Source organism: Entelurus aequoreus, linkage group LG06, assembly GCF_033978785.1.
Source record: "Entelurus aequoreus isolate RoL-2023_Sb linkage group LG06, RoL_Eaeq_v1.1, whole genome shotgun sequence".
In the NCBI taxonomy this organism is placed as follows: Eukaryota; Metazoa; Chordata; class Actinopteri; order Syngnathiformes; family Syngnathidae; genus Entelurus; species Entelurus aequoreus.
This window is the reverse complement of record NC_084736.1, coordinates 55,110,431-55,126,955: the sequence shown is the minus strand read 5'-3', so window position 1 is coordinate 55,126,955 and position 16,525 is coordinate 55,110,431. Positions and strand designations below refer to the sequence as shown.

General features: G+C 42.5%; 1 protein-coding gene across 6 annotated transcripts in view; it reads left to right on the top strand.

Moving 5' to 3' along the window:
- mctp1a (multiple C2 domains, transmembrane 1a) overlaps positions 1-16,525 on the top strand; it is a 494,888-nt gene that overhangs the window by 460,614 nt on the left and 17,749 nt on the right. For 4 of the 6 annotated variants that reach the window (XM_062050987.1, XM_062050984.1, XM_062050985.1 and 1 more), the window contains one exon: positions 2,277-2,374. The exons of the other annotated variants lie outside the window; for them this stretch is intronic. In XM_062050987.1, the coding sequence (XP_061906971.1) occupies positions 2,277-2,374 (98 nt within the window). The remainder of the gene's footprint in view (positions 1-2,276; positions 2,375-16,525) is intronic. 6 annotated transcript variants of the gene reach the window in all.

Genomic DNA, 16,525 nt, shown 5'->3' with positions numbered 1-16,525 from the left:
GGCCCCATGCAATGTGTACACATATTCTTAATATAGTATACATTTTAACTGACCTTTATTTGACTATGTTTGTCTTTTTGTAGGTGGCTAAAATTTGCGGTGCTGCTGACCGCCGTCTAACGTTACGTTACTGTGTGTGATACATTGACTAACATAACGTTATGTTTAGGTACCTCATGCAACGCTGCTTAAAAAAAATCACTTGACAAAAAGTATGAATAAGGTAGTGAACTGCAGTGGACGCAACAGAATGCCGTGGTTGTAATGACGTTATAACCATAGACATCTTGTAAGTAGACGCAGCATTGGCTGCTGTGACGCGAGCAATTTGGCCGCCATCTTGAAGTGGTGATAAGGAGCCGGCGAGCAGCCTAAACTGACAGTTGACAGGTAGAAAACAAAGATGCCGGGTTGGTGTTCAGCGTTTTCCTGCTCAAATGAGCAGACTGTTCAAAATAGGAATCGGGGGATTACTTTTCACAAGTAAGATTTAACATTAACGTACTATTGGTTGCATTTTGTGAAAAGAATATTTCCACAGAGTTGAGAAGGAGCAAAGATCTTCAATATTTGTATGTGGAAATCACAAAGAAATCTTCTGGGGGAGGATGACCCCCCGACAGGGGTTTGGTTTACAAACTTTCAGCCCCACCTAAAACAAAATTCACCAGCCGCCACTGATTATGATGTGTTCTCATTTTAGGCAAAGTATAAGACAATACTTTCTTAACAGTATAATTGTAACAAGGAATAAGTCTTCAAGTAGCAATATTCAAATACTAACATTGTTGGGTAAGACAGAATTTGGTTTTATTCTGAATCCAGTGAAACAAATTGGTGGTTTTAGCTGATATAAAGACTGGTGTTTATGTATGTTTATGTTTAAGTATTTGGCAGATGCTTTTATCCAAAGCGACATACATACAAAATACATATAAAACAATCACTGTAAACATTATCATTTAAGGGAAGAATGTAATACAAAATATCAATACAAAGTGTCAAGACAATTAACTCTCTGCTGCTGCAGCAACAGAGATACAGTCTATAGGTCCCTAAGATATATAGATATCTAATGTATTCATACATTGTTTATGTAGAATATACGCATGTTTATATAACCTAATCATATTGTTTCTTCAACTTAAAAATAGCTGACCGTTTTTTTCCCCTTCTCTGGGATTATATTCCCAGTTTTGATCTCGGACGTCTGGTCACTTATAGCATAAAATGATATTCTATTACTGTTATGCAAACTATGAATAATAAAACATGTGTCCTTTATCATCGCTACACGTATGACAAAAAACGCGTGAAAATCAGTGGTATTCAGTGAGGTAAGATGAACTAAATGTGCTGATAGTTCAATGCTCCTGCCAAATGAATTGCACTGAGTGGAGCGGATCACCACTCCAAGATGGCGCCCCCGCGTCTCGTCAGCGCCAGTAGGCAGTAGCGGTCGATGCTGCGTCTACTTATAAGATGTCTATGGTTATAACGTTAGCAGTGAGTTTACAGCCTCACTGATTTAACTACACAGCAAATAAAAGTTACGTTACTTAGCCAATAAACGTTAGCTTACATTCAAAACGTACCGTTCTGTGTGCAACTTCAAATGTCGAACAAAGTTGGAAGTTGTTGCAACTTGTTTTTTGTTGACCAAGTCATAGTTTTAATATCCGAACAAAACTATCTTTGGCGTCATTTTTCCTCCCTGGCGCGTTGTTTGAGAGCTATTCTTCGTTGGTTGTTCTGCAATTTGATTGGATGAATGCCGTGGGACTAAAACAACATGGATCTAATTTGATTGGCTTTTGTACTGACAGACACAAACGCTGACAGAGCGCACACTCCCTGACAGACACACACACGTACACATTGGAAGATACGGAGCGCTCCTGAATAACTTTTTAATCTTTGGGTTTTGGGGAAAGTAGCAAGTCATGTCAAGTCAAAAGGCTCAAGTCCAAGTGAAGTCACAAGTCATTGATGTTAAAGTCCAAGTCGAGTTGCTTGTCTCTTTACATTTTGTCAAGTCGAGTCTAAAGTCATCAAATTCGTGACTCGAGTGTGACTCGAGTCCAAGTCATGTGACTCGAGTCCACACCTCTGCTGCATTGTGCTGATACGGATGTAGTCTTTTGGGCGCCTTATTTAGCTATCATCTTTGTAAAGGTGGACTTATTGATAGCTGTCTTCTGAATGGCATTACATTGTGAAGTTGTACCTAATGTTGTATACAACGTGCTAATAATAATTTCTCTGGCCCGATACAGGAGTGAATAAATTCACCAAGAAGCTACGAGACCCTTACACCATTGATAACAATGAGATCCTTGACTTTTTGTCCAGAGTGCCCTCTGATGTCCAAGTAGTGAGTATAAAGTATATTGTACTGTAATGTAAATATATATTTTGTCCAATTCTTGTTTTATTTAATACAACCTAAAGGGGAACTGAGCTTTTTTAATTTAGGCTATTATTCACAATCCTTATGTCAGACAAGAACACATATGTTTTTCTTTATTTTAAGCTTTCTAAATCGTATGTAAAAGTCAGCTAAGAATGGAGCCTATGAAAGTCCCTCTATTCCGCTTATAAAGAAGCTGTGTGCTGAACAGATCCAGCTTTAGTGAAACACTAAACATCAAGTAGCAGTATTGCTAAGTGCTAAACAAGAAATACAAACTATGAACATAATAAAACAATCACTCACTGTACAATGTCTGCTCTCACTGGGGTGCCGACTGATGGATTTTTTAATATCTTACCGTTTAGGTGAAAAATTCATCATAATTCTCAAGCAGGTTTAGAAAAATGTGCCGCAAATGAGCGTCTTACTCTCATCTCTGGGTCTAAGTTGGATGTCAAGGTTGACCAACTTCTGAGTTTATGTCCACATCCTTCTACCATCCAAGTGAGAGGCATGATTTATGATCTAGAAATAGTTTTTACCAACTCAGACGCGATGCAGCACATCAGTATGTCAATGTAGAAACATAGGCTAGTTAGCTCTCTGTGATGACGGCAAAATCGCTAATACTTGGTTAATATTCAGGTTTTGAGATGTAAATGGAGTATTGTTGGCAGTTTTTGGATGTCTTTTTAGGCTATATCGACACTAAGCCGGATAACCCCTTAAACAAATAGTTATTTAGCCTAAGCCCCGTTTCAGCCACACTAAACCATCGTTTAAAGTCCCCCTCCCCGAACACATTTTTTACACGGGTAAGTGCGTCGTCTATTTCTTGAATCTCCGGCTCTTAGCTTTGTATGGATTCATTGATAATTTACAAACTGAGTTCAGAGAGGAAGTGACGCCAGAAAGACCACGCCCCACACAGGAAGTGACATCAGAAAGAACGCGCCACAGCCATCCTCATAATAAAGCGGTTTCGTAACTCGGAGCTAACCACTGGAAATATGGAGGCGAGTCATCCAGACATGCCTGTGTTCTTCTTCCGTCTGTACAGACGCTTGTGGAAATCACACATAAATGAATACCTTAAGAGAAAGTGATTGCAGCTATTTCGGATACAACACTTTTCAGACGGCAATATAACTTTTGAATGTCCAGGTCAGCTGTGATTCTACTTACCGAAAAAACTTTGTCCATTTGTCGAAGGAGAGACAACGAGAATGCAGGCTCCCGTGGAAGTGATAAAAAAAGGTAGCGTGTGCTTTGTATTATTTGGCCGTCCAGGGAAGACTACAGAAAACAGCAAATGCTTTTGGACTGGCAAATTAGACTGTATCAGTTATTGTCCGCCATGTTTGTCGCGGACTCAATGTCTACGTCCAGAGTATATAATGTCACCAAAAACGAATGGACAATGAAGGTGAAGACAAAAGAGTGAGGAGTGTCCTGACCAGATATCTAGATCCCTAAATTGATTGATGTAAAATGTACTTTATCACATTATTTACTTTTACATGTCCAATAAAGATTTATTTTAATTTATGATGTCTCATGTCAATTTACCGGTCGATCTACGTTCCCATCCTCACCTATGGTCATGAGCTTTGGGTTATGACCAAAAGGACAAGATCACGGGTACAAGCGGCCGAAATTAGTTTCCTCCGCCGGGTGGCGGGGCTCTCCCTTAGAGATAGGGTGAGAAGCTCTGCCATCCGGGGGGAGCTCAAAGTAAAGCCGCTGCTCCTCCACATCGAGAGGAGCTAGATGAGGTGGTTCGGGCATCTGGTCAGGATGCCACCCGAACGCCTCCCTAGGGAGGTGTTTAGGGCACGTCCGACCGGTAGGAGGCCACGGGGAAGACCCAGGACATGTTGGGAAGACTATGTCTCCCGGCTGGCCTGGGAACACCTCGGGATCCCCCGGGAGGAGCTGGACGAAGTGGCTGGGGAGAGGGAAGTCTGGGCTTCCCTGCTTAGGCTGCTGCCCCCGCGACCTGACCTCGGATAAGCGGAAGAAGATGGATGGATGGATGGATGGATGTCTCAGGTGTGATTCACTACAATAGGGCCCCACAACACACTGGATTCCAGTTAATTGAAATACCACAACACTGGATATTGTTCAGATAAGTTACATTTAAGAACTTGCACACAAAGCAACACTGGAGGTGACTGTGACGTGCGCATTTTCCGCGCATGTGTACTAGGTCGCGTTGCGCCGGTGGACGGGGGTCTTAAACGACTATTGTGTGTGTGTGTGTGGACAAGGATAAGGTTAGGTGGGATTTACTCTTCGTGTAGAAGGGGCCTTAGAATGCATTTAGAAAAAACAACATATGTGTTCTTGTCTTACATAAAGATTGTGAATGATAGGCAAAATTCCAAAAATAAAGTGCAGTTCCTCTTTAATGCTGTCGTTCATGGTTAATGTGTAGCGTATATGTTGGGTTTGTTGTGTTATACTCGACTTATATCATGATTTAAATTGAGGCTAATAAGATAACAAGGTTAAGTGAGTTTAGTGCTTGCTGATGGGCTCCATGCACTCACAAAGTGAGCTGCTGTTTCCACGCTATTCTAGTAATTGGGATATAGTTTAAACCAACAGCTCCATGTGGGTTTGCCCCCACATTAACTTTGAGATCAGGTTTCCTCCTGGCTCCAAACTACACATGCCGCTATTTTTTTGTTTTTTTTGTGGGCATGTAAATGTAGTCTTTGCCGTAACGTGCTGTGCCGCTCATAACAAAGTGCAGTTTAAAGAGCAATTAAGCAGCGGCTTGTGAAAGTGTTGGTGTTATCCAGCACCGGTGGAGTCGGTCGTAGCCGTCCGATCCCCGCTGTGCGGAGTTCAACACACATATGCACAAAACACGTGACCCCGGGGCCCCTGATATGACCAATCTCCTGCCACATCAGCGCGGACCCACTTCCTCTTTGATCGCTTGCTGTCTTTCATCTTTACAAGGTCATATTCCTCGCTCCTCTGAAAGACCCCCTGTGTTTTCCCCATTCGGCCCTTGTGCAGCTTTACTGTGTCCTAGTTTGTCGGGGAGGGTAGGGGGGAGCTGTTGCAGTGATTTGCACCAGGCAGGTCGCCATCACATTAAATAAGCCTGAGATGTCCCCTCGGGTGAAGTGCAACCACCTGACACACCTGGAGCCTAAAGAGAGATGCACGTAAAGGGGCACAGGCCCAGCAGGTACAAGGCCCCTAATGAGGGCCTGCTGAATTGGGGGAGGGGGCATGATGCTACGGTCTGCTGCCCATGCGGCCCAGGTGGTGTCAGCCTCAATAAGTGATCATTTTAGGGCCACAATTTTAGTATATCGATGCGTAAAACTAAAGAAATGGGACATTATACAAACATTATTCATTTATTTTTCTGTACTTATTTTTATATTTTCTTTAATATATGGCACTCACTGTAATTATTACTTCTTTAAAAGGGGCAATGTTGAAGGACAAGGTTTTATTAACTCATTACAATATTGTAGTAAAAAAAAAAAAGGTGATTCCTTTCTGAAGGCAGATTACTATACAAATGAAACAAAAAAGTACTGTATTTTTCTGACTATAAGTCGCAGTTTTTTTCATAGTTTGGCCGGGGGTGCGACTTATACTCAGGAGCGACTTATGTGTGAAATTATTAACACATTACCGTAAAATATCAAATAATATTATTTAGCTCATTCACGTGAGAGACTAGACATATAAGATATAATGGGATTTAGCGATTAGGAGTGACAGATTGTTTGGTAAACGTATATCATGTTCTATATGTTATAGATATTTGAATGACTCTTACCATAATATGTTACATTAACATACCAGGCACGTTCTTAGTTGGCTATTTATGCCTCATATAACGTACACTTATTCAGCCTGTTGTTCACTATTCTTTATTTATTTTAAATTGCCTTTCAAATGTCTATTCTTGGTGTTGGGTTTTATCAAATAAATTTCCCCAAAAAATGCGACTTATACTCCAGTGCGACTTATATATGTTTTTTTCCTTCTTTATTATGCATTTACGGCCGGTACGACTTATACTCCGGTGCGACTTATACTCCGAAAAATACGGTAGTCAGTGCACAGCTTTATAGGTTTATTGCCCACTGTGAAGGCTTCAACGTAGAACAGTTATTTTCAAAATAGCTGGCTACACAGGGTGAGTATAGGGTGTCCCGGCGCGATACCAGCAAAAAAACACAACATATCGGCTTGCGTCTAAATCTCCGATATGAGCTAATAAGCAGTCCTGCAGCGCGTTTACTTGTGCAAATATCCTCCAATAAGCACACAAGTTAGGTTTTTTCTTGTGTTTTAGTCATAATTGACCAAAGGTAAACATGGTGTGCTATAGGCTACTGGGAGCTACAGTAGGACGGGGATTCAAATGGCCCCATTCATTGCGGTTTACTTGACACATGGAACGTGATGAATTGGGGGTGTGCACTATCCACTTTAGCCGCCAGACGGCAGTAGAGTGTTGGACATCTTAAAATGTGTTTGACCACACCAGACTGCATTGCAAAATGACGGACCCCTCTTCCTGTCACAATGGTTGGGGCCATTTGAATCCCTGCCCTCCTGTAGCAGCAACACAACAGCCAAGCACACAAGCTAGACATACGTAACAAGTGCCCCTAATTCAGGGGTGTCAAACTAATTTTAGATCGGGGGCCATATGGAGAAAAATCTACTCCCAAGTGGGCCAGACCGGGAAAATCACGGCACGATAACTTAAAAATAAAGACAACTTCAGATTGTTTTCTTTGTTTAAAAATAGAACAAGCACATTCTGAATTTGTACAAATCATAATGTTGTTGGGGGTTTTTCTGTTAATTTTCAATCTATCAAGATAAAAAAATGTATATCAAAATCAAATTACAGTATGTTATTTATGTAGTTTGATCATTATCCTTGACTGATGTACTAACATCATGTGGTTTATTTTGTACATATGTAGCATCATCTACAAAGATACAAAGAATTGCTATTGCGACATCTAGTGGACACATTTAGAACAGCTGTTTCTTTCATTCAAAAATTTCAGGTTAATTTTTATACTTAGCAAACTCATCCCGCGGGTCGGATAAAGCCTGTTAGCCCCCTGCCCTAATTGAACAATACTGCAGTCTAAAACGTGTCAATATAAACAAGTATCAAATAATTACAGTTGCATATTATTTACAAATACAAAGTCTCCAAGGCAGACATGTATTAGAAAGTATCCAGTAGCAAACATGTCCGCACATTTATTGCATGAGTTGTTTTGGCCATTAGGTGTCCCCAAAAACTAACTACCACTACACTTCAACTTGAAGACAGCTTAAGTTAGTGTTTTTCATACCTACCATGGTTACCATACCTTCACTTAATTTCACTTGATCAAACCTTTTCTAACATTTCCACACTTCAATGGAAAAATGAACAAGTCATGACGCTTTATTATTGTTGTGTCATAAGAAACAGATACAGTAAGGTGGTATAGCTGACACCTGTTCAGAGACAGATGAAATTAAATTATTTCTGCCGATATCGTATTGGATATATAAGAAGAATATGTACCTCCAATAAAGGGGGACCAGCGAGGTATGTGTGGGATTTTTTTATGACCGGAAGTGAGGGAGGGGGGGGGGGGGGGGTTATGAGAAACGGCAGATCAACTGGTCTAAAAAGGGGGTCTATTTAAAGGCTAGAGTATACAAATGAGTTATTTATGACTCCTACAGGCTGACAAGGGTTGTACAGCTTGTAGTTTTGGCGTGTAGTAGCCATCTTGGGTGGAGTCCAAGAATTTGTCTTTAAAAATTATGGATATTAGTGTTTCTCCTAGGAGATCGTCCAAATGCATGATGAATCACTATTCATGATTACATGCACATAATGACAGTTACCACAGAGAGCTAACAAATGCTAGTTCCTGTGGATTAGTGTTGGTTATTTTCCCCTAACCGGGATTGCCTTTAACGCGGTCACATATGATACACCGACGAAGCAGCCTCATAGCGACCACGTTTCTGCCGAAGCAAAAACTCTTGCCTTTAACGCAGTCACATATGATATACCACCGAAGCAGCATCATCAATCAATCAATCAATGTTTATTTATATAGCCCTAAATCACAAGTGTCTCAAAGGGCTGCACAAGCCACAACGACATCCTCGGTTCAGAACCCACATAAGGGCAAGGAAAAACTCACAACCCAGTGGGATGTCAATGTGAATGACTATGAGAAACCTTGGAGAGGACCGCAGATGTGGGTGACAACCCCCCTTTAGGGAAGACCGGATGCAATGGACGTCGAGTGGGTCTAGCATGCGATGCGATTGGCGAACCGGCGGCGGAGGATGATGACCCAGACACCGGTGAAGACAGCGGTCCGGCGGCGGACAGTGTGACGGCGAACAACGAGGTGACTGTCGACAACAACACACCGGTCTGCAGTAGAGACGGCGAAGCGGGGGTCCTCGCGGCCTCTCCCCGCTACAGCTAGTCAACAAGCTGTATCCAAGGGGACGCGGCGCCTGGACCCATGGCCTATACATGATTCAGGGGCCTCTTCATCCATACCTGGTCTTTGTTCTCAGCTACACCAAAGCCCGCAAAATCAACAACAACCCCCCCTACCTGCCCCCCCCCCCCCCCCCCCCTCTCCAACTCCGCCCCTCACCAAAGCCCGCGAAAAAATCATCCACCTTAATGTGAACAGCCTCTCTGGAACCAAACTCGATCAAATCAGAGAAATGTTCCTCAACAAGAAGGTAAAAATCCTGTGTTTCTCTGAAACCAAATTAGATCAAAGTGTTTCTGTCTCAGAGATAGAGATAGAAAACTTTTCGGTTATCAGAAAGGACAGGAATAAACATGGTGGGGGTGTTTGTATGTATCTTCACCAGGATATAAAATACATAACTCGCACTGATCTCAACCACAATGCCCTTGAATCTGTGTGGGTGGAAATCAAATTTAAAAACGGGACTTTATACAGACCCCCTAATCAGAGTGCTTTCTATCGGGCTCTCGAGGAGTGCTTGGCTGGGGTAGACAACGTGGAGAAAATTATAACTGGAGATCTGAACACAGATGTTCAACGCAGAGATGCGCCTGTCTTCAGATCCTACAGCAAGCTTTGTAATCTACAAACGTACACAGTCTTTCCCAGCTAGTAACACTACCTACAAGGATGTGTGATTCCACCCAATCAACCATAGATCTCATTCTCACTTCAGACCGGCCTAAAATAAAAAAATAGTGGGGTCATGATCTGTGGTCTTAGCGACCACTATCTAACCTTCTGCACCCGCAAAATAGCTAAACCCATAGCCAACGGCCACATAACAGCTCAATCCAGATCCCTTAAAAAATACTCCAGTGATAATTTCAACCTAAAATTAGGTGAGTGGGACTGGTCCCCTGTACTCACGAGCAACCTGGTCGATTATGCTTGGGATCGCTTCAAAACAGCATTCCTAACGATACTAAATGACATGGCTCCCGTGAAAACAGTCAGGATCAAAGCCCGCTCTGAACCATGGATGAATCCGGACCTATTAACTGCCATAAAAGACAGAGACAAAAAAGTCTCCAAATACCAAAAGTGTAAAACCGAAGTAGATATACAACCCAATAATTAACTCAAATCACTCCTTTCAACACTCAAAAAGCAATGCAATAAATTAAGAAATAAGACAATCAACCTGACTAAATCCTTTAAAAAAAAAATACATTAACGACAAAATAGAGGAAAACACAAATAAGCCATGTGAGGTCTGGAAAATCCTCAACAACCAGTTTCCCGGTTGCAGCCAGAAACTTAAAACCAGACTCACCAACATCAACATCAAGGAGGGTGACTCCCTCATTACAGACAAAATGGAGGTAGTAAGCAGACTTAACACCTTTTTCACTAGCATAGCCACAACTCTAGTCAACAAGCTGTTCCACCACTCTGGTCGCTTTGGTGTAGAACACATTAAAGCCTTCTACAGAAAGCTAGGAGTATCCAACAATGATTTCAAATTAGAAATGGTTTCAGCTGACGAGGTGCTTAAAAAATTCAGCGCGCTCCACCCAAACAAGGCCACCGGCCTTGACAATATCCCCTCCAGATTCCTCAGGGACTCTGCCACCACCATTGCCCCAATAATCACGCACATAATAAAACTCTCAATTACACAAGGCCAAGTACCAAAAGATTTCAAGATAGCAAGAGTAACTCCCCTCTTTAAAAAAGGTAGCAAATTAGAACCTGGCAACTACCAACCTGTTTCTATTCTCAATTCCATTTCGAAAGTAATGGAAAAAATAGTTTATGAACAGGTCGATAGTTACCTTGCCACTAATAAACTCATGTACAAATTCCAATCCGGCTTCAGAACTAACCACTCCACTGACACATGCCTTCTCTATTTGACCGACCACATCAAACATGAGGTGGACGCGGGCAAATACTGCGGCATGGTCATGCTGGACCTTCAGAAGGCCTTTGACACCGTTAACCACGCTATACTGTTGGATACGCTCAGAGTAATCGGATTTGATAATACCTCATTGAGCTGGATGCAATCTTACTTGGAGGGGAGGAAACAGGTGGTTGAGGTGAACGGCACCGTGTCCCCCCCCCCTCTCAGTAAGCTGTGGAGTCCCCCAAGGCAGTATATTAGGGCCTTTACTGTTCCTAATATACATAAACGACGTGTCATCGGCATGCGACTGTGAATTGTTCTTGTTTGCGGATGACTCGGCCCTGCTGGTATCCGGCAACGACAAGTCACAGGTGGAGAAAATCCTCAGTGCTGAACTCTGTAGAATTTGCACCTGGCTCGCTGACAACAAGCTATCCATACACTTGGGTAAAACGGAATCCATTCTATTTGGGTCCCACATCAACCTTAAGAAAGTCAGTGACTTCACTATAAAAGTAGGTGACATTGTTATCACCAGGAAAGATGAGGTCACCTACCTAGGTTCCATTCTAGAGGCTAATCTTTCCTGTGATAAAAGGGCAACTAAGGTAATCAAAAAGGTCAACCAACGAACGAGATTTCTCTATAGAATCTCCTCTCTGGTCAACAAAAGCACCATGAAGATTCTAGCGGGAACTCTCATTCAACCCTTTTTCGATTACGCATGCACCTCCTGGTACCCTAGCACCTCCAAAACCCTCAAATCTAGACTCCAAACATCCCAGAACAAGGTAGTCAGATTACTTCTAGACCTCCACCCCAGATCACACCTCACTCCTACCCACTTCTCCAAAGTGGGCTGGCTCAGGGTGGAGGACAGAGTAAAACAACTTGCACTGAGCCTAGTCTATACAATCCGCTACACCTCCCTGATACCGAAGTACATGTCAAACTACTTCCTTAACGTAAATGACCGCCATAACCACAACACCAGGGGGAGCTCCACTAACCACGTTAAACCCAGATTCCGATCTAACAAAGGTCTTAACTCATTCTCCTTCTAGCCACATCAATAGGGAATGCACTCCCAACAGGTGTAAAAGAAAGTGCATCGCTATCCTCCTTCAAAACCGCACTAAAAGAACACCTCCAGGCAACTTCAACCCTAAACTAACACCCTCCCTTCCACATCCTACCTCCCCGGTTTGTATATAATCAAATGTAAATAATCAAATGTAGATACTTATTCTTATGCTTTCTGATCTCTCTCTCTCTCTATGTCCACTACTTGCTGTACATTTCCTACCAAGTCAGTCCTACACAGTTCCAATGTCCATTTCTCTGATGATGCAATTGTTGATGACTGAAGTGTTGATATCAACCAAACCTAACCCCCCTCCCCCTCCCCCTCCCCCTCCCCCTCCCACCTCCCACACTCCGGATTGTAAATAATGTAAATAATTATATGTATATACTCTGATGATTATCTTGTGTGATAACTGTATTATGCTGATAGTATATATCTGTATCATGAATCAATTTAGGGGACCCCGACTTAAACAAGTTGAAAAACGTATTCGGGTGTTACCATTTAGTGGTCAATTGTACGGAATATGTACTGCACTGTGCAATCTACTAATAAAAGTTTCAATCAATCAATTAATCAAAATCAATCAATTGTGAAAGTCCAGTCCATAATGGATCTAACATAATAGTGAGAGTCCAGTCCATAGTGGGGCCAGCAGGAAACAATCCCGAGCGGAGACGGGTCAGCAGCGCAGAGATGTCCCCAACCGATGCACAGGCGAGCGGTCCACCCCGGGTCCCGACTCTGGACAGCCAGCACTTCATCCATGGCCACCTGACCTCTGCCCCCTCCCTCCCACCCCCACCCCCCCAACACACACACACACACACACACACACACACACACACGCACACACGGGAGAGGGGGGCAGAGGAGAAAAGAGAAGAAACGGCAGATCAACTTGTCTAAAAAGGGGGACTATTTAAAGGCTAGAGTATACAAATGAGTTTTAAGATGGGACTTAAATGCTTCTACTGAGCATATATCATAGTGGTATATCATATGTGACCGTGTTAAAAGCAAGAGTTTTTGCTTTGGCAGAAACGTGGTCGCTATGATGCTGCTTTGTCTGTATATCTTATATATCGATATCAGCAAATATCGGAAGTGAACAAGTTGGATCGGTACACGTCTATAAGTGTGTAGCCTGGCAGTGGCAGCAACATAGTCGGGCTGCATGAGTGCTGTAAGCTGCGGTTCATTAAGGGAAACATGTACTGTGTGACATTGGAGAAACGGTAACAATAACGACGTCAAACACTCGTATAAGTGCAGTTCTCCAGTGGTGCATGCAGGCTGCCACAGCCAGGGTGACATTTTTACCACCTGTTCTGCAAGTCTCTCTGTGGGCAGCGGTTTTAAAGAGCACCTTCCGAATGTGTGCGTGCATTTTAACTGCCGCCGCTTTTGTCTGGGAAAAGTCCCGATTTGAATACGGTTTCCGAGCATCTTTACGGTCATGATCGGGGACTTCTTCGTGTCCTCTCCAATGAGGGCAAACCAAGCAGCTTTATAGGGCTAAGTATTCCCTACCTGACGTTTGGAAGGTGTCAGTGCCATATTATGTTTTACGACACCATTAGCCATGTGAGTGCACGAGCAGGGCCAATGCAATTAGCATGCCAAGTGGCCATTTATGATTGGTTTAAAGGAGCTCCATCAAGCTCCTGTACAAAAATAAGCATGAATTCTAATTTAGCGGCTAATGAACAGCAGGGATTTAGGTTAATATTTTTAGACAACATTCATGGAGGAGATTAAACCCTCTGCGTGTATAAAGGGGGTCAAATACAGGATAGTTAAAGGGTGATGGGTTGCCAGATGCTGGTGCTCACGTTCACTCGGGGTCTCTTTCACCTTTGCTTTGTCCTTCTGTGGCAACTTTGAAACCTTTTTAGGTCCGCATACTCTTTTCACGCCATGTTATGGTGCACCATGGGATGGCCACCAAATGTGTTACTATAATAGGCACCGATCAGATTCCCGCGGTATGGATTATTATTATTATATGGATTCACGTAAAATCAAATGGAAACATATTTCGATACCTTTGTTGCATACGAGGTCATGTCCGGTTGCAGACTAAACACCGGCTCAAACACTTGGCTGGGAAACAAGCACTCAAGCAGCACTCTCTCCAGGTAATGTAATCTCTAGTCATACCAAACACTATACAAATGGGACCCATTACCTCCCTGCTTGGCACTCAGCATCAAGGGGTTGGAATTGGGGGTTAAATCACCAAAATGATTCCCGAGTGCGGCCACCACTGCTGCTCACTGCTCACCTCACCTCCCAGGGTGTGGAACAAGGGGATGGGTCAAATGCAGAGAGTCATTTCACCACACCTAGTGTGTGTGTGACTATTAGTGGGACTTTAACGTGAACTTTTTTAATGTTGTAATTTTCAATGCCAACAAGGCAAGTATGCATCATAGAAAACGCCCAAATCTACAGTAAAGCTCTACTTTTCCGAAATGCGCTAGCTCGATGATAATTGGCTTTGCCGTATACATGCTACTTATCGAAGATTAAATTACGATTTCAACACTTCCAAAATTGGTAATCTAAATTATAACTAAGATGCATGTTACAATCTAAATACAATACCTACAGTATGAACACATTGTAGGGTGCAACATAATACTTGACTGGCACATTCAGCTTCATGGCAAAGACTACTTCCGGGGAAAGCAACACACTGTAGATTATACACTAATGCCATCTAATGTTTTGGAATTGCAACTGCAAGCAACATCTACAGGTGAAACTCCAAAAATGTGAATAATGTGCAAAAGTTCAAATGTGAAACTAATATGTGATATAAATGCATTACTCAAAGTAGGATATATTTCAAGCCTTTATTTGTTACAATTTGGATGATCATGGCTTTTTTTGAAAACCCCACATTTTCTGAGATTTTCAATTTGAGGTTTTCATAAACTGTAAGCCATAATTATCAAAATTATATCGAAGTTGTTACTATTTGTACATGTTTTATTACCTTTACTGTCCAGCGTTCCTCTGAGGGAGCCCTCTGCATCAGGGATAATAATCAGCCATGGCTGTGGGGGCGCTATGTTTCAGGGTCCTGGTGGCCGTGGTCTGATGACCTCCTGGTGCAGACGGCTCCAGTGATAGTGTTTCTTCACCTGGCTCCTCTGACATGCATTCATCTGTGTATGTGTATATTTGAGTAAGTGTGCTTATGTATGTGATTGGGCGAGGTGGACAATCGGGGTATTGTTTTTAAGCCTGTAAAACATTTTGTTTTGCATTTCTTTTGTGTATAAAAAGCTCTTCATAAATAACGTTTGATTAGATTTAAAAAGAAGGCTAGAAATTATTTGACTTGCATGTTATGAGCCTATGTCATATATTAGTTAGACCTTGTAAATCTAATTGCTGGAATAAACCTTTGCATGATATTCAACTTTTTTTAGTTTACCTGTAATGCTTGCAAATGAGATTCAGTAGTTTAAGAAAACAATATATAAAAACTGCACAGCACAGTTGTCATATTCACCTCATTAAATAAAAACAATTGTGATGGTTTTATTCAATCAATCAATCAATCAATGTTTATTTATATAGCCCTAAATCACAAAAGTCTCAAAGGGCTGCACAAGCCACAACAACATCCTTGGCACAGAGCCCACACAAGGGACGTCGATGTGAATGACTATGAGAAACCTTGGAGAGGACCGCATATGTGGGTAACCCCCCCTCTAAGTACAGTCCCTAGTGGATCCACATAACAGTGAGAGTCCAGTCCATAGTGGGGCCAGCAGGAGACCATCCCGAGCGGAGACAGGTCAGTAGCGCAGAGACGTCCCCAACCGATGCACAGGCGAGCGGTCCACCCCGGGTCCCAACTCTGGACAGCCAGCACCTCATCCATGGTCACCGGAACCGGAATAACCCGGCGAGGGGGCAAAGGAGAAAAGAAAACGGCAGATCAACTGGTCTAAAAAAAGGGGGGTCTATTTAAAGGCTAGAGTATACAAATGAGTTTTAAGATGGGACTTAAATGCTTCTACTGAGGTAGCATCTCTATATTTTACCGGGAGGGCATTCCATAGTACTGGAGCCCGAACAGAAAACGCTCTATAGCCCGCAGACTTTTTTTGGGCTCTGGGAATCACTAATAAGCCGGAGTTCTTTGAACGCAGATTTCTTGCCGGGACATATGGTACAATACAGTCAGCAAGATAGGCTGGAGCTAGACCGTGTAGTATTTTATACGTAAGTAGTAAAACCTTAAAGTCGCATCTTAAGTGCACAGGAAGCCAGTGCAGGTGAGCCAGTATAGGTGTAATATGATCAAACTTTCTTGTTCTTGTCAAAAGTCTAGCAGCCGCATTTTGTACCAACTGTAATCTTTAAATGCTAGACATAGGGAGACCCCAAAATCATACGTTACAGTAATCGAGGCGAGACGTAACGAACGCATGAATAATGATCAAAGCGTCGCTAGTGGACAAAATGGAACGAATTTTAGCGATATTACGGAGATGAAAGAAGGCCGTTTTAGTAACACTCTTAATGTGCGACTCAAACGAGAGAGTTGGGTTGAAAATAACACCCAGATTCTTTACCGAGTC